The sequence below is a fragment of the Herpailurus yagouaroundi genome, unplaced genomic scaffold, assembly GCF_014898765.1.
Source record: "Herpailurus yagouaroundi ecotype Mexico unplaced genomic scaffold, PumYag 163, whole genome shotgun sequence".
Taxonomy (NCBI): Eukaryota; Metazoa; Chordata; class Mammalia; order Carnivora; family Felidae; genus Herpailurus; species Herpailurus yagouaroundi.
Genome location: NW_024412404.1, coordinates 40,705,375 through 40,727,535, shown reverse-complemented (window position 1 = coordinate 40,727,535; position 22,161 = coordinate 40,705,375). Strand labels below are relative to the sequence as shown.

The 22,161-nt window shown below is 41.8% G+C and overlaps 1 protein-coding gene across 9 annotated transcripts in view; it reads left to right on the top strand.

Annotated features, from left to right (window-relative positions):
* The window catches only part of FBXW4 (F-box and WD repeat domain containing 4), an 81,448-nt gene that overhangs the window by 2,021 nt on the left and 57,266 nt on the right, over positions 1–22,161 (top strand). For all 9 annotated transcript variants that reach the window (XM_040486223.1, XM_040486222.1, XM_040486231.1 and 6 more), the window contains exons 2-4: positions 17,130–17,225; positions 20,093–20,278; positions 20,743–20,875. In XM_040486223.1, the coding sequence (XP_040342157.1) occupies positions 17,130–17,225; positions 20,093–20,278; positions 20,743–20,875 (415 nt within the window). The remainder of the gene's footprint in view (positions 1–17,129; positions 17,226–20,092; positions 20,279–20,742; positions 20,876–22,161) is intronic.

Sequence of the window (22,161 nt, the reverse complement as noted above, 5' to 3'; positions counted from 1 at the left end):
CCATACATATGTCGCTCAAGATTGGCTTCATGGATCAAAGGTTATGGTTTGTAAAATTGTACCAAGTTACAGCGGCACCAGCAAAGAAGGATTAACCAATTTCATGTGAAAATTTAAAAACTCTGCTATTTTAGTGGGCATACGATGGTGTCTCAAAGTTTTGTTGTTTTATGATTTTGCTTTTTTTTTTAACCACTGACCCCAATAAATATTTTCCCATGTGTTTGTTTCACCTGTGAGATTGTCTGTATCTAGTCTTTGCCCATTTATTATTGGGGTCTTGATGTTTTTCTCATAAATTTGGAATCCTGTGGGTCATAGATCCTAGGCTCTCATCTGTTATCTTTGATGCAAATATTTCCCCCAGTCCTTTTTACTTTACTATCTTAGTGTATAGAAGTTTTACACTTCAGTATATCAGAATCTTTCAGTCTTTTGTGATTTTTTTTTCTTCTTTTACCCCAAAGCTGAGAAATTTACAATTTTTCCACAGACCAGATAAATCATTTTGATATTCTGCTGGCTTTCTTACAATTTGATTTTTAAAAATAGTTAACACTTCCATCAATATCAGTTTTGTTTAGGGGCAAGGGTGAATTCAACTTTTTTTTTCTCCCGAAACAACTGCCTAGTTGTTACTATACTTTTTGTTAAATAATGCTCCTTCCCTTTGTTTTAGAAAGCTTATGTTGCCAATTATTAAGTGTGTGTGTGTGTGTGTGTGTGTGTGTGTGTGTGTGTGTATGTATGTACATCTGAACTCCATTTTATTCCACAGGTATATTTTTCCATCTCATACTATTGTAATATTGTTGCTTTTTGGTAGAGTCTCATATCTGTTAAGGTTATATTATCCTTGTTGGATTTTAAAAAACTTGTTTGTTTGTTTATTTATTTATTTTAAGAGAGAGAGAGAGAGAGAGAGAGCACTCAGGGCAGGGGCAGAGAGGGAGAGAGAATCCCTAGCAGGCTCCATGCTGTCAGCACAGAGCCTGATGTGGGGCTCAAACTCACCAACTGTGAGACCATGACCTGAGCTGAAATCAAGAGTCAGACACTTAACTGAAATAGCCACCCAGGCACCCCTCCTTGTGGATTTTTTTTTTTTTAATGTGTGTCATGTCTCCACTCCCAGCCAACTCCCCAGCAAAAAAATTCTGTGCCTCTTCAAAAGTTTCTGTGGTTTTCAATGTAAAGTTCCTATATATCTATTGTTAAATTTATTCCTAAGTATTCTTAAATGTGTTATGCATTTTTTTTTTTTTTTGTGAATGCAGTCTCTTTTCCAGTATGTTTTCCAACTGGGTATTATTAATGATGTATAAGATTACTATAATCTCTTGTAAATTTTGAACCTGATCATTTTGCTTAACTTTTATTCTAGTATGATTTTGTCTGGTTATCCAGTTGTCAAATTGGTTACATAGTATGATGATAATGATTCTTTGGGATTTTTTGGCATGTGGTCTTGTAGCTTTGTTTCTTATAAGAAAAATTCTTTCGGTGCACCTGGGTGGCTCAGTCAGTTAAGCGTCCGCCTTTGGCTCAGATCATGATCTCACTGTTCGTAGGTTTGGGCCCTGTGTCAGGCTCTGTGCTGACAGCCTGGAGCCTGCTTCAGATTCTGTGTCTCCCTCTCTCTCTGCCCCTCCCCTTCTCGCTCGCTCTCTCTCTCTCAAAAATAAACAAACATTTAAAAATATTTAAAAAAAAAGAAGAATTCTTTCAAAAAAATTATCAGTTGACCTTTAAGGGAACCCAAGCCAGCTAAGGCAAAGCTTAGCTTTCTTTCCTTAGAGAGATTAAATGAATGAATGAAAGAATTGATGTTCAGTTTTCCTTCTTTTTCCAATGGTCTAAAGAGAGATTATGAGAATGAGTGTTCATTTGTAAGCACTAACAACAAAATGAAATGAGTTTGTAGTATAAATTGCTTTGAGACTGTCAAGTAATATGGCTTTATTATTTATTAGCCATGTGTGTTTTGATTTCTTGCCTGTGTCCTGGGATGAGGTATCTCCGACATTCTAGGGAAGTTGTTTTACCACAGACTTGATAAAGAGCAGGGTCACCGCTCGTGTTTTCTGAGTTGAGGGAAGAAGTTATGTGGGTTACAGCAGGTGGAGAGAATGTTTACCAGTGTGGTCTGTTTCTGGACAGCTGCAGAGGCGTGATAAGCCACCAAGAGAGGTGGTTGTCATCCCTGGAGGGAGACAGCACACAGCCCAGTCCTCGTAGGGCATCAGGGAGCCTGGGCCCAAAGTATAAAGAGACTATGGCTGCTTGGATAGTGGCAGGACTATAGTTGATGGTTTGGGCTAATTAACTGCAGACTGGACAGTGGGATATTTCTATGAGCACAACACGAAACTTCATTTTCTCACACGTTACACAAACTCACCGGCCTGAGTTTTATCATCTCTAAGAACAGGAATGGCCTACCCAGTAAAATGAGGCTTAAACGTATTCATGTGTAAGCACGAGCAGTGTTCGGCACACAGTAGGCACTCGAGAAATTGTCGTAAAATGGAACTTTTTACTTGCCTGGTTTCTCCTCTCATCAGTCTGTATATAGCAAAAGTGGAGATGGTTTGAATTGGCGGTGCTGCTTACAGACAGGAAGTGGGGGGAAACACACACACACACACACACACACACACACATACACACACACAGCTTAGTTTCTGTCACCTGTCCGGAATGTTTTTGGAAGCATGACAGCACAACCTGTGGGCCTAGGGTCTGCACTCCCTGCTGGAGAGCCTCTTGATGGTCAGAAACACAAATTGCTAAGGTTTACTGACCTTCCGGCCCAGGGCAAGTCCCATTCAGTTTGGCTGTTCCTAACCTGATCATAGCTTTGTTGAGTAAGATGAACTGCTGTGGTTCCTTGTGATTTGTTAATGGTCTTATACTTGTGCTTGAAGGCATTCTGGTCACTTTAAAACCACAAACAAATAATTTGCTTCCCTTTAGGCCTCTTGCCCAAACAGTGAACATGGGTAGGGATCCTGAGCTTTTTAAAAAAAAAGTGAGCACAAAGACAGTTTGAGTCAGTCATCTGGTTTAAAATCAGTTTCGTTTGAAGGTTTTATGAAGCCTGGGGGAATAGAAAGATCTTCAATATAAAAATAAAGGAAATGTTTCATATAGGAATCTTTTAAATTTTCCCTGAAGAGTAGGAGGAAAACTAACTTAGTTTAGTCTTCACGAACAAAACAGTGAAATTTAACCCTGTCAGTTTATAATGAAGGTTGAAAGCAAGAAGTAGACAGACTATATGACAGGTGGACGAGCAGAGATACTGTCTGCAAGTTCGAATAGTGAAAATGTTAACGAGCCGAGAACAGAAAGAATAAAATATACCTGTGTATGTACATCTGTGGGGGTTTTAAAAATACTTTTGCCAATCTTAATTCCTCCCAAATTAAGTCCAGTATGTTTTCAAACTTGAATTTCATTTTAAATATCCTTTGAGCAATGCCTGGGTGCTCTCTTGCATTTGCTTGTGGTAGAATTGCCTAGAATGAACAATAGGTGTTTAGGAAGTGAGGCTCTGAGGCGTTTGCCCTGGCATGTATATTCATTCCTCAGCCAGGGTCTTGCAGGCTTGGAGCTCTTTGAGGCTGGGGAACGGGGTATCTATTTCAGTGATGATTAACGTCCAGAGTGGGAAGATGGACACAGATAAGCAGAGTGTGTTTGTTTGTTTTAAAATGATTGCACCTAAGAGCATTTTTTTGGCCCAGAAAGCATAAAGTTTCCTTTCCTAACTCTGACCTGGAGAAGGCATTGCTGCCTGGTTACATTTAAGGTCTAAACAGCGATTTTCAGAAAACAATTAGCAACTTAAAGTAGCTTAGGCTTTCTCCTTCACCTTTCTGCCTTGCCTAGGAAGGGGCGTCCCTTACTTGTTCTCTAGTTGACTGAAAAGTTTCATAGGTGGATGTATTTAACTGTAGTCGTTTTGAAAAGGCCTTATATTTGATGGTTTTGTTGAGTCAATAAAAGTCGAGTTCAGTTTACGTGCTTTTTAAGATAAATAAAACAATACACCTGTGGAAGCAGGCTTAGTACAGTTAGCATCTCCAAATGCAAACTGGAAGAATGGAAGGTCTTTTCCTCCAAGACCTTGAGAATATAGAGCTGCTTGTATCCTTTACAGTCTTGTAAAACTGGAATAGTAGGGGATGAATTTTCTAGCATTCAAGGCAGAAACACGGAGAAACCCAAAGTCTTCACCGTTTCTAAGATGAGCAATTCCTATTGGAATGCGATCTCAGAAAATATTTCAATACATCATACTTTGAATTTTCTGTGTCTGGTACCTTCACCTTAGGTAAAGGTTGTGAGCTGCTGAAATCAAACTGACAATGAGGTTACTGAGGAAGCGTACAGGTCTTTGAAAAAAAACATTTTGGAGTGTTTGGTGTAAAATTACCTTTGTGTGACAACCTTAACTCTGGGTTGACCCTGGCATTGGATTAGTTCTGTTTACGAGTCATAACGATAGAACAGGGAGTATTTAGGCAGACTCTTCTTAAGACCAGTACATTTTGAAAATTTAAGATGAGGTCAACTGTTGGAAAAAATGAGGACAAAGCCAAGTATTGAATTTTCAGTGAAAATTGGCATATCCTTCACTTTGATCCACAGGAACACATTTTTGCTAAGTTCCAGAATTTATCTCAGGTGCATCAACCATCAGGTGAGGTTGAGAATCCAAAGATTTGGTTGTCCTTTCTGTTCAGCAGTCTTGTTTAGATTTGAACAGGATTCAGATGGAACTCTGAAACAAGGTGGTTGTACTAATTAAGAATATGTTCATGAATCCTGAATCATGTGAACGCCTGAGCTGTATCTAAAGCGGAGGATGAGACTATCTGGAGAAAGAATTTACCTCTTGTTAGTGTTTAGCTGCCTTGTCTCAACTTTGAGTCAGTTCTTCATTATATCCAAACCATCCACATTGCCCTCCCTGGAAGTCTGGGCCACCCAATGGGCCTGCCCCTCTTTAGCCCACAATTAATTGCCAGTACATTCTTTCTTCTTCTCCTTCTTTTTTGGTATTTGACATGAGCTCAAATTGCTGAGAAAGGTGACAACTGTGAAATGAAGACAGGGCTTAGAGACACCTTAAAAAATACATGCAAAGGCCACTAAATGACAAGAGCAGACTGCCAGGCTCTTTCAAAACATCACCACGTCTGTTGACTTTCCATTCCTTGTCTGCAGCACAAAATTGGAGGTCAAAGAATCATAGGAGTTAGAGATGGAAAAGACATTTGGGGTCAGCCAGTTCATCCCTCCGCCTTCTTCTGCCCCTGATTCCAAATCATTCCTTACATTATATTTTCTCCTCCAGCTCTTGTACAGTTTTCACGGTCTTCACTCAACCCCGGCTGTCACCTTTGGGGAATGATGCTGGAGGCTCCATCCAGTTTCTCCTCGGCAGAGAGAGATATTGCCTCTGCCCCCAGTTGACATTCATGAACTTCTTTGTTGGTGGTCTCAGCTGAGAGGCCGAAGACTAACTGGAAGTCTCTCTGCTGCCTGGTGTTGGGGCTTTCCTAACAGAACCGAAGCACATTTAGTGTGTGATGATGTTGGGGTAGGGCAAAAGGGCTGGGATACAGTGTAGTCATTGCTGAATTTGTTCCTACACTTTTGTTTTGCAAGGCTCTTGACCTGAAAGGAGGGGCGTGTGTGTGTGTGTGTGTGTGTGTGTGTGTGTGTGTGTGTGTGTGTACAAGGCATGTGGTACTGGGGAGGTGAACAGAGACAAGGAAATTACACCGAATTGGAATTTGGTAAAAATCCAAACTTGGAAATTGGTGGGTTAAGCAAACAAATAAAGGATACTAGTCCTGTGAAGTAGAGAATTATTTCAAGAAAATGCCTGTTAGGGAAGAAACAGAGTGGTGACTGACTGTAGAAGTTTCAGCTTATAGTCAAGTTGAGGGGATCAGATGGGTGGAGGCAAGTATTTTTGACTAGGGGACACTGCGGCGTTTGGGGTCTCGGCTTTAAGAAAGTAGAGAAAGAGAGGTCTTATGTTCACTGGCTGCATGGTTTGGCAGGGGGAATGGTCATTTTTAGAGGCAGCTTAGGAAGGTTACCCCCAGCTCCCCATCTTGTTCTAGCAGCTGTTGGGAGCAGTCCGAAGGGGGTATTATATTTCTTCTGGTAACTCTGCCAAGAATGAGAGGAAATCCACAATCTGTGGGCTTTTTGGGGGGAATGGGGATGGGGTGGCAGGTGATGGGACAGGGAAATTAAATTGTTTTATAGTAAATATGTTGAGATACTTTTCCTGGAAAGCTTTTTCACCAAAAAGAATGGTATTTCCCCCTGTTCACTAGCTCGTAATGGGTTCTTTCCCTGCAGAGAAAGGGAAATAGTCCTCTTCCAGTACATCTTTTTCTTTCTTTCCTGTAGCTCCAGCTTTGACCTCCCATGTTGCTTTGCATTATTTTTTTTCAGGAAGTCCATGATTGAAAAGGTGGGTCGAGAGTCAGATACGGGTGCTGTGTGTGCATTAAGAGGGGCCTCTGTCTAGATGTGAGTTACTAAAGAAGAACCTCTCATTTATCCATTATCTTGGCTGTAGTTTGACTTTATCATAATGGCCTAGAAACTAGAGATGTAAAAACTTGCTGGGTGGCGTCTGGTTCATGTTCTTTCCATCCCTTCATCCAGGCTGGAAGGGCACCAGGGATTTTCAAGCCTGGCTACTTGGGCTGGGAACCTGTTTTAGTGATTAATATGGAACACAGTTGCAAGATTAAAAACAATAAAAAACAACCCTGAGAAGCAGAGCAGTGTAATTATTCCTTACATTTCAGATGGAGAGCCCAGGGAAAAGTCATTCTCAAGGTATGAGAACAAAGTCCACTTGTGAAGCTGCTAGTGCCTAATTCATGACTCACTGAGAGGACGGCCTGTTCACAAAAAATAGTGGCATCTTTCTTGCTGTTGTTTTTTCTCAGAAACTGCTAGGTCAGCCTTTCTGAAAGTTGTGCTGCAGGATTCTTGAAAAACTGATTCTGTGATGAAATGAGTGCAGGAAATGCTATGCTCCACATCCCTTCTCTTAGGGGTTCACAGTGCCCACTGGTAGATTAAAGGCACTGAGAAGTCCTGTGATAGAGAGACCTGTTTAATTTTGTTTCGGTCAGTGTTGTCTAAAGCGTTTTGATCATAAAATTTTCCTACCTGCTTAATATCTCTTAACATCTTGGAGAGCATACATGGTCAAATACAGAACTTGACCAATAGTAGGAGGAAATGAATGTGAGTGTGAACACATTCCTAAATCCTCTGCTCAGGGTTATGAATTAGTGTTATGCCTAGTGCTTCTGAAACTTCTTTGGACAGCTTTGACATGTGGTACCACATTAAGGTAATTTATCTGCTCAAGTTCCTTCCTTCAAGCCTCTCTAGCATAAGAATTTGGGGGCTCTGGTTGCATTCCTGAAGGTGTGGTATATTATACATTTTACAAAGGGCCTTTGGAGCTAGAAGGTAGCATGTCCAGGCTCCTGAAAAGCTACGGGTATTGTTGAGAGTGTGACTTACCAAAGGGAGAATTGTACTTTTGAGAACTAACGTAAAAAATGCCTAAGCAGTATCTATCAGAATACCAATCACGCTAGGCCCAGGGTTCTCCCCTTTTGTGTCCAAGACATTTGTATGCTGTGAGAATTTTTGGTAGTACGTTAAAGGATTAAAAGGTAATTTTTTTTGTAAAACAAGTTTTAGAAAGTTGAAAAACCTGTGCATTTACTTATTTACCATCTGGTGTGTTACTGTTTGGTGAACTATTTACTGCCCTGACCTTGTTTTCTTATATCCTTTGAGGTGAAGTTCATATACGTTCCTGCAAACACACAGTCTTCATCTTATTTGCAGCAGATGGGGTCATGGGCCACATTGTGGCTCAGTGGTTGGTCTGACAGCAATCTTCATGAAAGTGTGGATCTTGCGTTGAATGAAAGTGAATTCTATAAATTGAAGTTTGATAGCACAGTTATTCAGGGTTGCTGGTATACCACTGCTCTGCAGTGTGCTGGTTGGGATGTACCTTTAGAAGTGCTAAGAGGTTAAGACTTGATCCTGTAGAATTTATGACCGTATTGGCCAAACAAGACATACAGCTGAAAAAAGTTAACAGTGCCTCAGTTTAGGGTATTGGGGGTTCAGTCTGGGGGTTCACACGAGGGGGAGAGGACAGTTTCCAGGACTCAGGGAAGTAGAGGTGTAAGCTGGTGCCCAGAAGAAGGAGGCAAGCGTTTGGCAGGGACAAGGTAGGCTGGTGCCGGCAATATAGGAGAAGGTGTGGGTGTAGGAACGAAGGTAGAAGAGATGGACTTGGCTGGAGTTCACTTGCATGGTGTGGGACAATGGGAGGTGAGGTTGAATGAATAAGGTGAGTTGACATTTGGAGGCCTTTCAAGGGACTGGTGGGGTCTGCTCTTTGCTTTCCTCGTGCATGGTCCTGTCCTCATTGTAGGGAACAATCTCACTCCACCCTGGGTGTCGGGGCTGTTCCCCTGTTTCCTGGCCAGAAGGGTAACCAGTTTAATATGGTATAATGATTTTTCTTTGATTTTTTAAAAATCTTAATGATAGACCTCTGTTTTTGAGGCCATTGGAGGATTTAGTCTAACGCAAGTATAAATGAAGAGCTAGAAGTTTCTTGTCTTGGGCTGTTTAAATTCTTGTACACTGCCAGATGTACTACCACCCTTGCCCCCAGTGTTAGCGTGCTATCCTGGGTGTTACCATTTTAAAGGGACCCCTCAGGACTCTTGGCAGTGGATTAACTGCCCCCTCCCCAGCTGGGATCTGTTGGCAAGACTGTAACAAGTGATGTTTGTACAACCAAAGATGATACACTGTGGCTTAAGAAGAATAAAGTGGACTATGTTTTTAGAAAGAAAGAAAAAGAGAAAGAAAGAAGGAAAGAAAGAAAGAGAAAGAAAGACAGACAGACTTGTATATTAAAGCCAAATTCTTAGTATTGGTAGAAGAACTTGTAGGTATACGCAATACAGCAGGCAAAAAATCTTCCTGGAAAGCAAAATCAAATAAATCAAGAGACAGTGTTAAAAGTGCAAGCCCCGAGCATCATTTTGCACAGCCCTGTCTCCCCTCCTGAGCCAGTGCACCCCGAGATGGCCTTGCTCTACATTTGTGGACAGGTCCCCTTCTCTCCCCAATTCCCAAATCAGCAGGTAGTTGTGCTTACGGAAGTCGTGCCAGTCATGAGGGCGGCAGCATCCGTGGCGTCTCAAAGGGAACCAAACTGCAGGATGGGGCAGGGAGGGAAACTGAGTTGTGATCCAGGAGTTTACTGATCTTCGAGACCGTGCAGGTTTAAGACCTCTCCGATATCCCCGCACTTCCCCCTCCCTCACCCCAAGGCATTTTTATTCAGACGAGGTTTATTTATTTGCTTTGAGTTTGGGGTGTGAAGGAGGAGAGGTGAGATGAAAGTGGACTCCAGATAACTGCCTAGATTAATTTCTGTCCCTCTGGACTCAACTTGTTGCCAAGACTTTAAGGGGCCTGATAGCTTACCATGGGTGCGTGTTGTGTTGTTTTTGTTTAAAATAGGTCATGCGCCCAGGAATGCAGTCAAACTATAATGGTGCCTGCCGGAAAGCTGAGAGGGAGGGGGCACAAGTGGGAAATGAGCCTGAGGCAAGAGAAGGAGGGCTGGGAAAATGGAAGTTCCACCAGGCCCACAGGCCGGTTAGAGCTTCCCCTGAGTGTTAACAGCCCCGTGAGAGGTTTATTTACAGGGCACTAATCGTTTTGGGGGGAGCACCCCCACTTTACACTAGCAAGTGTGTTGGAGAAACAGCCAACCAGAGAGCATTTCAAAGAGGGGAACAAGGGTCCTTCTAGAATTCCAAGGGGCACCTGCTCTTGTCTTCTCAGGCACATCTGCTGCCTAGTTCCGCCGACCCCTTTGACTGGACTGTGACAGGTCCCACAGGGAGGGAGGGGTACCTGTTTTCAGAGGAAGATTTTTTTTATTCCTTCCGATTTCTCAGGTGCTAATAAGAATATACATATGATCCTGCCACCAGCTAGGGAAACTAACCATCAAAGATGATGGAATGGACAAAAGGGATGAAAAAGCTGAGTTGTTAAGCGGCTTTCAACAAAGTGGTACTATTTCTCAAGTCAAAGCCAAAAGGAGTGGCTTAAAAAAGTCAAATTTGATTTGAAGGGCCAGAGCCAAGTACTGTGATTATGGCTTTCGTTGTGGGAGAGGACATCTGCACCTGCCGTTTGGTAGCAGCTTCTAAAGTTCAACTTTGAAAGTTTCTTGCTGCTGTGATCAGGCCCCCAGGGCAGTGCTTTGACCCTTAGTAAAGTGTCACTAAATGGTAGTTAAGTGACTAGAGAGAGAAGTGTTGTCCTTAACCCAGTTCAGGAAATATATTGATTCTTTCCTCCTTGCCTCCTTCCTGCTATGATCCAGAATATTCAATTTTTGGTTTCACTTCCACATATTAAATTAGACCTAACTCAAGAGGAGAGGTTAACTACACAGGATGTCTTCTTTTATATCTGGGAGGGATTTGCAGATAAGATTTGACAGGGAATCTAATCTTTCTCATTAAGAGTTAAGTTCTTTTGGTCCATCCTATTAACTGTCTTTTACTTTCCTTAGTGCTTCATCCACCTGGTGGTGTGGGTTGCTCTCTAGCAATGTGAGAAACCAGGGACTGAATTCACCCAATGGACAAATTCAGTAATACATTTTAGCTTTAACGTGTGTACAACCAAACCCTAATCATTCAGCCTGAAAGAGGACTAATGTTTGACATTAGAAGAACAATTTCTAATAGTTGTAATTAAATTATTTAGAAGAAAAATAAATGATTATTGAATTAGCTTCAGGGAAGACACCATTAATCGATATTAACTACTACATATACTTATACTTAAAGAATTGACCAATTGTACTTTGTTTTAGTTGTCATTTTAAAACCACAATTGTAAAAAAAATAAATAAAACAACAATTGTAAGAAATACTATCCTCATTTCTTGGGGGAAGATATTGACCATTAGAGAAGTTAGGTAACCAGAATTTTATAATTAGTAACAGGCAGAACTGGGATTTAGATCTTAGTTTCCTAAGTGTGCCTTTTGAGCTTTTCCCACAACTTCATTTATTCTACTCTTAATTAAAGGTAAATTGAGAGACCTAACTATCAACAATTATGTGAGAGACAGATACAGAAATATATTATGATATATATATATATATATATATATATATATATATATATATATATATCCAAAGTACCATCTATTTACCTCTTCTGACATGTTGTTTATAGAGACATAATTTTCTGTAGTGTCTCTTCACCTCTACCTTTATAAATTTGACTTAGCTTTAAAATTACCATTGCTTGCTATAGTCATTTCCAAAATGTTTTGCAGTCCCCACATTTGTCATTTCTAGTGGCAATATATTCCATTGCATTAGTATACTGGTCTCCCCCACAGACAAACATTTGGGCTATTTCCAGGTTTTAGCTCAAATATATAGCCACAACTATAAATATCTTTGTAAAAATATATTTTTCTTTTGAGTTATTTCTTTGTGATTTAGTGCTCAAAGCGGGAATGCTGGGTCAGAAGCTGTCATTTAACAATTTTTCTCGACAGAATTCCTTTCTGAAAGACTGTACCAGTGTGCTACTAGCAATATATAACCAAACCCAAACCTTTCTATCAAACCAAAGCCAGTTTCTGGTTTTTCCATGTAATAATAAATGTGCAGTGGCACTTTAATAATTAGTTTAATATGCGTGTATGTGTTAATGTTGTGGGATGTTTCCCCAGTGTTTCGTCACATGGACACCATGTGATTGTTCTTACCTGCTGTTGGGTATGGTTGACAGGGTATTAGAGACAGGATGTAATTCCAGTAAATCTTTATCTGCCCCTTAAAAGTTTTAGAGGTACAACTTGTACCTATAGTATTAATTGTTAATATTCCCATACTCTGTTGTTTTCATTTTAAACTCTTTAACATTCTGCTCAGCATGTATGTATGTATGTATTTATTTTTTAACATTTATTCATTTTTGAGAGACAGAGCATGAGTGGGAGAGGGGCAGAGAGAGAACGGGGGGAGACAGAATCCGAAGCAGGCTCCAGGCTCTGAACTGTTGGCACAGAGCCCGACGCCGGGCTTGAACTCACAAACCGCCAGATCATGACCCGAGCTGAAGTTGGATACTTAACCAACTGAGCCACCCAGGCACCCCAGTGTTGATTTTTTTAAGTTTATTTATTTATTTTGAGAGAATGAGGGAGGGAGGGAGGGGGGGAGAGAGAGAGAGAAAAGAGAGAGAGAAAGAGAATATGAGCAAGGGAGGGGCAGAGAGAGGGAGAGAGAGAATCCCAAGCAGGCTCTGGGCTGTCAGACGCTCACAAATGATGAGATCATGACCTGAGCCAAAATCAAGAGTCAGACGCTTAACCCACTGAGCCACCCAGGTGCCCCACTTGGGATAGTATTTAAAATTTAAACACTTTAGGGGCGCCTGGGTGGCCCAGTTGGTTAAGCTTCCAAGTTCGCTCAGGTCATGATGTCACAGTTCGTGGGTTCAAGCCCCTCATCATGAGGCTCTGAGCTGACATCTGAGAGCCTGGAGCCTGCTTTGGATTCTCTCTCTCTCTCTCTCTCTCTCTCTGCCCCTCCTCTGTTCACGCTCTGTCTCTCTCTCAAAAAATAATAAGTAAATAATAAAATAAGTAAATACAAATAAAATTTAAACACTTTAAAATCTTCCAGTTAAAAAACTTTTATTTTTTATTAAATTTTTTTTAATGTTTATTCTTGAGAGAGAGAGAGAGAGAGAGTGCGCATGAGCAAGGGAGGGGCAGAGAGAGAGAGGGAGACACAGAATCCAAAGCAGGCTTCAGACTCCGAGCTGTCAGCACAGAGCCTGATGTGGGGCTGGAACCCATGAATGGTGAGATCATGACCTGAGCCAAAGTTGGAAGTTTAATTGACTGTGCCACCCAGGAGCCCCGAAAAGCTATTTTAAATTCACTTTCATTTTGCAAGGATTTATTATATTATTATGAGATGTAAGAATCTAAATCAGTTTTTTTAATCTATTGATTTCCAGTTTTATCACCAGCATTATTATTTTAATGGGTATTTTCTTGTTCACCAAAATATTACATTGTAGAAAAATTGGAAAATATGTAAAAATGCAAAGAAAATAAAACACCCGAAGTTGGCTACCCACAGTTAACTATTTTAGAGTATATACTTCCCATGTTCTTTCTAGGCATGTATATTCCTCCTCCTTCTTTCTCATAGGTTGGGAACATGGTATACAAACCCAATAGCACTGATGAAGTAGAGATTTCTTTCCTTACTTTAAAACTTTACTTTGTTTGTTATATATTGGTTTATATCAGTTTGGGTCATTTCTGGCATTCTGTATTTAAATTGCAGTATCAGCCAGTTTGCTTATTGCTTATTTCCAATGTCATCTTTTTTTTTTCCCCCGACGTCTTCTAATTGGATAGAATACAGGAAGTACAATTGCTTTATCAACAAATGCTTATTGATACTTACTATGCATAAAGCATTAGGTAAATGAAAACAGTTCCTGGCACATCATAAACACCACATTAAATGTTTGTTAAATAAATTATCTTTGGAATTATGATCCAGAGAGATTGAAACATTCTAAATCATTTTTTAAATAGTGTTCAATGGGATTAACTAAACTGTATTTACTATGCTGAAAGATTTTCCATAGTAAGGTCTGAAATAAAAATATCGGGGCACCTGGGTGGCTCAGTAGTTTGGGTGTCTGACTCTTGGTTTGGGCTCAGGTCATGGTCTCACAGTTCCTCTGTTCGAGCCCCATGTTGGGCTCTACGCTGGCAGCGTGGAGCCTGCTTGGGGTTCTCACACCTAAATAGAGATATAAGGACATTTATAACAGCAGTATTTATAATAGCTAAAGTCTGGAAGCCCTTTAAATGTGAATCAGTAAAGGACTGGTCAAATGATGATTGAGTTACACAATAGAATTCTATGCAGCTGTTAAAGAGAATGAGCTGGATCTTAATGTATTGATATGGAAGGCTTCCTGAGATGTATTGTTAAGTGAAGAAAGCAATGAGTAAAATAGTGTACTATTTTTTTAAATTAAAAACTGGGTAGGGGCGCCTGGGTGGCGCAGTCGGTTAAGCGTCCGTCTTCAGCCAGGTCACGATCTCGCGGTCCGTGAGTTCGAGCCCCGCGTCAGGCTCTGGGCTGATGGCTCAGAGCCTGGAGCCTGTTTCCGATTCTGTGTCTCCCTCTCTCTCTGCCCCTCCCCCGTTCATGCTCTGTCTCTCTCTGTCCCAAAAATAAATAAAGTTGAAAAAAAAATTTAAATTAAAAACTGGGTATATGTATAAATACATACCAATATAAATGCATCTACAGTATCTATCAGTCTATTGGCATTTTTTTTTTTACCCTGTGGATGTATCATTTTGTTAATCAAAAACAATTAGTTTATACAAATGAACAAATGAGATGAGATCAGGAGGTAGATAGAGTATTATTTATCCAGAAACGGATTAGGTATCTTCTCTTTCTGCCTACCAAAATTATCCTTTTTAATCTGTATTTGTCATAATCTTGTAAGCAGGACTTCACGGCTGCCTTTTGGTAAAGGGTAGTCAGTGTGAAGGCATAGCAGAGACGGGAGGAAATGCATGTTTCTCTCTTCTTTTCTCCATACACCTGGTAGTTACCACTCCGTGTCCCAAGCAGTGTACCCTGTACTGTCCAGTGGAGCAGGCCAAGGAAACACAGGGGAGCTGTGGGGGCCTAAAATAAAATTTTCTTTTAAAAAAATGCTTGTTTGTTTAGAGAGTGAGGGAGGGGCAGAAAGAGAGAGAGAGAGAGAGAGTCCCAAACAGGCTGCATGCTGCCAGTGCAGAGCCCCACATAGGGCTTGATCCCACGAACCATGAGATCATGACCTGAACTGAAATCAAGAGTCAGACACTTAAGCGACTGAGCTACCCAGGCGCCCCCTAAAATGAAATTTTCAAATTCTTGCCCACAGTTTCAGAATTCTGTCCCAAAGTTTACTTTCAGAGTGGCTTTGAGCTCTTCTCCCTATCCCCCTACCACTCCAACCCAGTCACAGACTACACCATTCCTACGCTAATGTGCTCTCGTATTCCTGACTGCTCTATTTTCCTCACCCAGAAAGTACTACTGACACCCCTAACATTTTCTTAAATGAAAAATTTAAAACAGCAAAGTTGAATGAATTATTCCACAGACACTTATATGCCCACGACCTAGATTCTACAATGAACATTTTAGTGTATTTGTGTTATCATGCATTTCAAAGTGAGTTGCAGATATCAGTACATTCCACCTGTAAACACTACAGTATGCATGCATACAATTGACTGGTATATATATTAGTTTATGGGTTTATATACAGGGGCTCCTGGGTGGCTCAGTCAGTTAAGCGTTTGACTTCGGGTCAGGTCATGGTCTCATGTTTCGTAAGTTCAAGTTCCACATCGGGCTCCATGCTGACAGTGCAGAGCGTGACGGTGCGGAGCCTGCTTGGATTCTCTCTTTTCCTCTCTCTCTGCCACTCCCCTGTTCACGTGCTCTCTTTCTCTTTCTCTCAAAATAAATAAATAAACTTAATATTATATACAGCAAAATGCTCAAACTTTAATCTTAAGTGTATCATTTGGGGCATTTTTTTTTCCATTTGATGCATTTTTCGACAAATGCATATACACCTGTGTAACCCAAATCTCTTTAAGATTTAGACACAGAATGTTGCTCCAGAAAGTTTCTACATGTTTCTTCCCAGTCAGTCCCCTTCCCAGTGGTAGGGTTCCCAGTGGTAATCACTATTCTGATTCTTCCACCATAGATTAGTTATCCTTCTTAATAATGCTTCACAATATCCTTCACATGATAATAATCCTTCTCAATATCCTTCACATAAATGGAATCATACAACATGAACTCTTTTGTGTAAGGTTGCTTTCATTCAGCTTTTGAGATTCACCCACATTACTGTGTATATCAATAGTACTTTCCTTTTTATTGCTGAGTAGCATTCCATTGTATGAATATACATCATGGGGTATTTGGCCATTCTTCTGATGGCTGCCTGGGCTGTTTTCAACTTTGGGCTCTTACTACTAAAGTTCCTGTGAACATTCTTGTGCAAGTCTTTTTGTGGGTGTATGCTTTCTCCTGGGTATTTGCTAGGTCATAGAGTAGGTATATGTTTGGATTTATAATAAACTGTCAGACATTTTTCCATGATGGCTCTACCATTTTGCTTTGCCACCAAGATTGTAGGAGAGTTCCTTACTGGCCTTCAAAAAATATATATGCATATATATATATTTATGTGTGTGTGTGTGTATAATTATATATACATATATAAATGCATATACAATATATACATATACATATGTATACAGTTATACATATGTATTTATAATTTCTTAGTATTTTCTGGATATAAGCCCTTTGTCAGATATATATTTTGTGAACATTTTCCCCCAGAATGTGGTGTGTATATTCATTGTGGTAAGCAAAAATTTTAAATTTTGATAAAGTCTCATTCATTAGAGTTTTCTTGTATGCTATTGCTTTCTGTGTCTTAAGAGACCTTTTCCCAGGCCCCAAGTTGCAGAAATATCTTGATATATTTTCCTCTATCAGCTGTATAGTTTTAGATTTCATGTTTAAATCTATTTTGAATTAATTTTTCTGTATGGTGTGAGGTAGGAGTCAGAGTTTACTTTTTCCCTTATGGATAGCCAGTAGTTCCAGCACTGTTATCCTGTCTCCATTAGATCGCTTTGGCATCACTATAGACACTGTAAAGGACAGGCTCTTCTCCTTGGCTTTCTTGGTTATCCCAGTGTGGAGAGAGAAAAGTTAATCCTTTCTCATGTCCTAACCCTGTCACTTATATCTAGATATATTCCAGATACTCCCAAGTTCTACCTCATAAGCCTATGGAATTTTCTCTGGTTGGCAATGAGTTGTAGTGACTGGATTATCTGTTCTGTCTGCACACAGGATGGCCAATGTCCCAGTGAAGGAACGGGTGAAGGTGTCTCAGAACTGGAGGTTGGGGCGCTGCCGAGAGGGGATTCTGCTGAAGTGGAGATGCAGGTAAGTAGCCTCTTGATTCTTTTTTTTTAATTTAATGTTTATTCATGTTTAAAAGAGAGAGCGTGAGTGGGGGAAGGGCGGGGGGGGGCGGGGACAGAGGATCCAAAGTGGGCTCTGCGCTGACAGCCGAGAGCCTGATGCAGGGCTCGAACTCATGACCTGTGAGATCATGACCTGAGCCAAAGTCAGATGCTCAACCGAGTGAGCCACCCAGGTACTCCTTGACTCTTTCAAAGCTACCTGGGACAGAAAAGCATGCTGGGAAGTAAAATATCTGGTCTTAGCTAGAGTGTAAATGTGCCTGTCTTGGGTGGTGTGGCACTGGTGATCCTTTAAACATCACAAAGCAGGCATCAGAGGGACAATTTTTTTCACATTGGTAAAAATTGCCATCAAATGTGCTTTATTTAAACAAATTCCACACGTTTATGATTATAAAAATAACAAATGTTTATTGTAGAGATTTGAAAAAATAGAAAAGTTTAAAGAAGAAAATAAAACTTACGTGTAATGCAACCACTCAGAGGTAACCCCTATTAACTTACCTCATCAAAAGAGTTAAATGAAGCCAGTATTTCAACCCATCTTGTTTTATAATTATTTTTCTTTAAATCTACTCTACAGAGTTACGCTTCACTCCTGGTGTCTGTTAGCCCTCTCCCCTACTTTATTAAGAAGGCAAAATAGGATCTAAAGGCTTGGCTGTAGATGTTACGGGAGATAGAACTCAGAACTGCTAGGAAATTTAGACAGTGGCTTTGGACTGCTAATGCCACAAATCTTATGCTTCATTGATGCTACATTATTTCATAGTTATCATCTGACTCCCTGCCAAGCAAGTGCTCCTCGATGATTGGTCGGAATGGTTAAGGAGCATCGTGGTTCCTCATTCCAGGTTGACCTGTGCTTGTGCTGAGAGATGCTGACGGGCTTCTTCATCTGATGACCCCTTCTCTCTTGCTTGTGTCCAGTTCCTGCTGTTTTCATGGCTGGTGGTGGCTGTGAATTATGCGGGGGTACTGGTCATGGTGGTGACTGTAGAGAAACTACTAGGGAGAAAGACAGATTTTTATGATGAAAAACTGTACTCTCTGCTTCCCGCTTTTGCCTTTTAATATCAGAAAGTAGAGTTTATTTCTCTATCAAGGTTTTGTCCCTGACGTCTTTTTTGGGGCTGGTTTCAAAGCAGTTTGGCAAATAAACACACAAAGCCGTTACCAGGCTGCCCCGGGATTCTCCACCGTTCACCTGGCATGAACCTGGTTTCTTGTCCTCGGCAAATGGCTGTTTACCAGATGGCTCTAAACACATGCATTCCAACCCCTTCTGTTTGCTCCCCACTTGAGTGTGCCACAAACTCGTGCAAGGGGATGTTGAAGAGGGAAGTGCATAATGAGTGAGAATGTAGGCATCGCTACCTACTCAACACATGTTCTATATAATATATGCACACACTTGTAAAAACCTCCTGAGCAGAAACTCAGCTACTACAAAGTCCAAGCTGCATTTAATGGCCCGTCAAGTCAATTTGCAGAACTTTTCCACATTCCCATGACGCTTGTATTAAGGAGTCTGGGGAAGAAACACAGCCCAGTTTGCTCAGACAGGCTTGGCAGTGGGAGATGGTGTCTCTGTAAATGGGGATGAATCAGCCGTCCCTACGCCTTGCTTGGGACCTGGTAGCTCCAGAACTACTCCAAAGAGTAGGACAGGCTGCTGGGATGTCTGCCTTGGGGAAGGGGCTTAGTCCCCACCAGAGAGCCTGGGGTCTGGCAGAGTCTTCTTTCTTCTTGAGGCTCACTCTGTGCCATGGGACTGGCCTGTGGCTTCTAAGCTTTCTTCCTTTTGCTGGATTGTGGAGGGAATCTTTAACTACTTGTGGATTTCTCTTATCTGCTGCCTGGGAGAGCTGACTATTTCTCCATAACCCCCGAACTGTAGCAGACTGCTGCGAAGCCGTTTTTCCATTGCCCCACTTACCCTATAATACCGAAACGTAGATATCCCCTGTGTGGAGCTGGATATGTAACCAGTACATTAGCATCCTTTCCTAAATGGCTTTATTCCTTTCACTTATAAATGGCCCCTTTGCTCTAGCGGGATAAGGGAATGGGGCTTCTCAGGGCTCACTCTTCTCTTTTCTCCATCTACTCTGTTGGGAAAGAGGTATGTATGGGAGTCTTGGAACCTCGAAACTTATCACTTAACACTTCAAATCAGTGAGGATGTGTAATGAAAGAAAATCACTTTCTCTGGGTAGAAGATTTGTTTTTGACCCTGTCCATGCCCCAGTCATTATAGTCGCTGAGCTCTGCCTACCCAAAAGAAATCTAAGTTGCCAGTAATTCAGGTCTTAACCATTTTCCCATTAAAAGTGATATTTAATTGGTCGTTTAATTCTGACTCTGTTTTAGAAAGTCCAGAGAAGATTAGGTTACTACAAAGCTCAGTCTCTCTAGTTGTCTGAGGGTAGCCTACGGGGAGGTAATTTTAAAGGAGAGGAGGGGGGTAAAGTGCAGGTTATTCTCTCTATGTTGAGAATCGGTCAGCCTCTCTAAAGATTGGAGTCAACTTTTCATGCTGTATCTTGATGATCTTTAAATTGTGTTTTATAGGGGCGCCTGGGTGGCGCAGTCGGTTAAGCGTCCGACTTCAGCCAGGTCACGATCTCGCGGTCTGTGAGTTCGAGCCCCGCGTCAGGCTCTGGGCTGATGGCTCGGAGCCTGGAGCCTGTTTCCGATTCTGTGTCTCCCTCTCTCTCTGCCCCTCCCCCGTTCATGCTCTGTCTCTCTCTGTCCCAAAAATAAATTAAAAAAAGTTGAAAAAAAATTTTTTTTAAAAATAAATTGTGTTTTATATCTCTGTAGTCAGATGCCCTGGATGCAGCTAGAAGGTGATTCTCTGTACATATCCCAGGCTAATTTCATCCTGGCCTATCAGTTCCGCCCAGATGGTGCCAGCTTGAACCGTCGGCCCCTGGGAGTCTTTGCTGGGCATGATGAGGACGTTTGCCACTTTGTGCTGGCCAACTCGCATATTATCAGTGCAGGAGGGTAAGTGCCGCAGAGTTCTCCTCCTTCTTCCTTAGCATTCTTCAGGGAACTTCTGCCTGCCTGCCTCTCACTTTTCTGTCTCAACTCCAAAGGGATGAGGAGGGAGACCATAAGAAGAGGGAGTGTTGTTTTTTTTTTTTTTTCCATTTGAAGCAGAGAGATTTACCAAAGGCACTTAATAGGGTTAGCCAGAGAAGGAAAACAGGAAGAGCCTTTAATGAAAAGTGAAGCTGGTTTTGATACTCTCGAGGGGGAAATTTGTTTTGTCTCTCAGCTCTGTTCAGCCCCAAGTGTACTGAGGAAGTAAAGTTATCTTGAAGCTCAGCACCTTATTTTGAGCTGAGTTGCCTAAAACTTAGCAGATTTGGACATCACTAGAGACTCGGGCTGCTTCCGTAGCTTTGTTCTCTTCCGACAGAGAGAATAATTGGCTATTGGGGATGGGCTCCTTATTTCTCTCCTAGAGATGGGAAGATTGGTGTTCATAAGATTCATAGCACCTTCACTGTCAAGTACTCGGCTCATGAACAGGAGGTGAACTGTGTGGATTGCAGAGGGGGCATCATCGTGAGCGGCTCCAGGGACAGGACGGCCAAGGTGAGTGGTGTCCCCCTTAGGTACTGTTATTCCCTCCTGTCTATAGGGAGTGGGGTGGGAGAGGGTGGATAGGGCCTTGAGTCTTGGGATTGGCTGAGGGCATTGGGTGGGGGCAGCAGGGGGACAACACAATAAAGGACTCACTTATGTGCCTCTGGCATGCGGCTGGCCATGCCAGGCTACATCCCTGCCAGCTGGCCTGAGAAAGGAGTGGACAGTGGCTGGGAAGCTTGCCACTCACTTGAAATGTGGCGTGAACTCAAAAACAGAGGGCCTGGCCAGCTTTTCCTCCCTGAGCTGAATTTCCTCAAGTTTGTGGGTTGAGTTCTGACCCCAATATTTTATTTTAAAATCTCCCTCCTTTTGCTTGCTTTCTGTTTAGGGAGGTTAATTTTTCACCACCTTGTTTATAAGCAATCAGGCTGATAATTAAAATGTGTTTTTACTGCTTCTCTGGAGAGTGATGTGGTCAGTAAGCAGTAGAAAGACGAGGAGAGAAAGGCGTTTTTGGTGCGTCATTGCCAAACTGCCTGGTCTACGGTCAGACTTCTGCCAAGGCAAAACAGAATGAGGTTGAGAAGTAGTGTGACCTCTGCTTTATGGACTCCACTCACCCACGTTTGGGTCAAACAGGCCTCCACCCATGACACAGAGAAGAACTTCTGTCTCCATCCCTGTGTCCCGCAGCCCCAGGCAGGGCCCGCACACGCCTGGTCCTTTGGGGCTGCTGTGGGAACTCAGCTGACAATTAAGCTGAGGTGCAGGAGGCCTGGTAGTATCTTACTCGCCTGTTTCCTCTCAGCATCTGGAGATCATAGCACCAACAGGAGCAAAATGCCTGTTCGTGTCAGCAAACGGGCCTCTGAGACACCTAGGGAGGGTCTCAGGAGAGGGCAGTGGCACTTTTTATTCACTAGCTTTTCTGACTCCACGTACCCTCTGGTGATTACTCCTTCCTATAAACATGCCACCAATTGATATAAAAAGAAGGGCTACGTATGTTCCTTTCTATTTACGGAAGCTTCTCCTCCCTTGGCTATTTTCTTCCTAACACTTTGCATTCTGTCAGAGAGACATGCACACCAGCACAGGAAGCCTGAGAAAAATCCAGAAAACCTTTGAACCAACTCGGAAACTGAAGTTCCTATTGCCTGTTTCCCATTCCGTCCACCCTATCCTTACTTCAGGGTTCTGATTGGTCGCTGTCGTTTTACCATTCCTTGAAAAGACACTGGCCTTAACTTGCTGTATGCCTCAGAAATAAATTTGCATAAAAATCTTTTTGG